Genomic DNA, 1141 nt, shown 5'->3' with positions numbered 1-1141 from the left:
GTGTTTCCATTGAGCAAATTTATTTTCAAAACTCTAATTTGTGCATTTTCATGGTCAATGGAAACGCAGCTGGTGTAGCAGTTCCTTTAGGAAATGTTTGATGTAGAAAAAAGCTGTGGCTGGAGCAGATGGTGTGCTGTGTGTAACTAAGCTGATGTGAGTGTGTCCACACCTCCACACAGTTGTCGCACACAGAGCAGTGGGAGCATCGTGGTGGTCTGTAGAAACGACACGTTGAACACCACTTCATCCTGACCTGGATCCCTCTGATTTCCACTGTTTTGTAAAGAGGAGCACGGAAATCGTCCTCTTTGTCCTCATCCTCCTCAGCTGATGGATAACAAACATCATATTATACAGCAACACAATCACTGCTTAATGACGCCTGCACTTTAAGGCCACTTGAATGCCACAATAAAAAATAACACTTTTAGAAAACTATTCAGAATTTTGTTGTTTAATTTATGACATTCACTGTACCTTCAGAGTGTTCTCACCTCTGGGGAATATGCCAGGGTCCATGAAGGTGGCCATGCAGAAGTTGGCCAACACAAACAGGAAGATGACTCCATTGTAGATGGGAACAGCAACTGAGAAACACTCTGAAAGCCACGGACACCTGAAACAGGAACAGCACGGTCACATTACCAACAAACAGCTTACAACCTTTTGTTTCTATCTAAATTATCATCCTACCTGAAAGGAAAAAGGTTGGTCTATCTGTCTGTGTGTGCATTCCTTTAGTGTTAGCAAAATAGTTTTCCAACCACTGTATGAATTCTAATAATCATTATATACTCAAAATGTCAACAGAAATAACTTAAAACTGAAGAAAGAGATAAGACAAGCAGGAACCAAAGACTCAAAAGTCCTCAGTGTCAGATCAGAACAGAAGGACCTCACCTCCAACATGACCGTCTGACCCTACAGGTCGTGTCACATGATTTTTCCTTTTTAAATGTGACCCGTCACATCAAAATGAGGATTAAGTCTAAAAGCAGTATATGGAGAAATAGGCTAATATAGTGTTTTGATTAAAAAGTTAACAAAAATGGCATTTTGTCAAAATATAATGAATAAATGCCTTATCATTGTATCGAAATATAATCATAAAACAAAATTTTGAAGCACTTTTTTGAGC

The 1141-nt window shown here is 39.1% G+C and overlaps 1 protein-coding gene across 1 annotated transcript; it reads right to left on the bottom strand.

The window, feature by feature from the left end:
- Positions 1-172: 172 nt before the first annotated feature.
- Positions 173-925, bottom strand: LOC106512166 (palmitoyltransferase ZDHHC5; the record flags this gene model as incomplete). The annotated part of the gene is given in 2 exon segments (XM_014000839.1): positions 173-330; positions 498-925. Coding segments are annotated over 2 exon segments (195 nt in total), but the record flags the coding sequence as incomplete, so codon positions are not given.
- Between the last annotated feature and the right edge of the window lie 216 nt (positions 926-1141).

The sequence above is a fragment of the Austrofundulus limnaeus genome, unplaced genomic scaffold (assembly GCF_001266775.1).
Source record: "Austrofundulus limnaeus strain Quisiro unplaced genomic scaffold, Austrofundulus_limnaeus-1.0 Scaffold4582, whole genome shotgun sequence".
NCBI lineage: Eukaryota > Metazoa > Chordata > Actinopteri > Cyprinodontiformes > Rivulidae > Austrofundulus > Austrofundulus limnaeus.
This window is presented reverse-complemented; position numbering and strand designations above follow the sequence as displayed.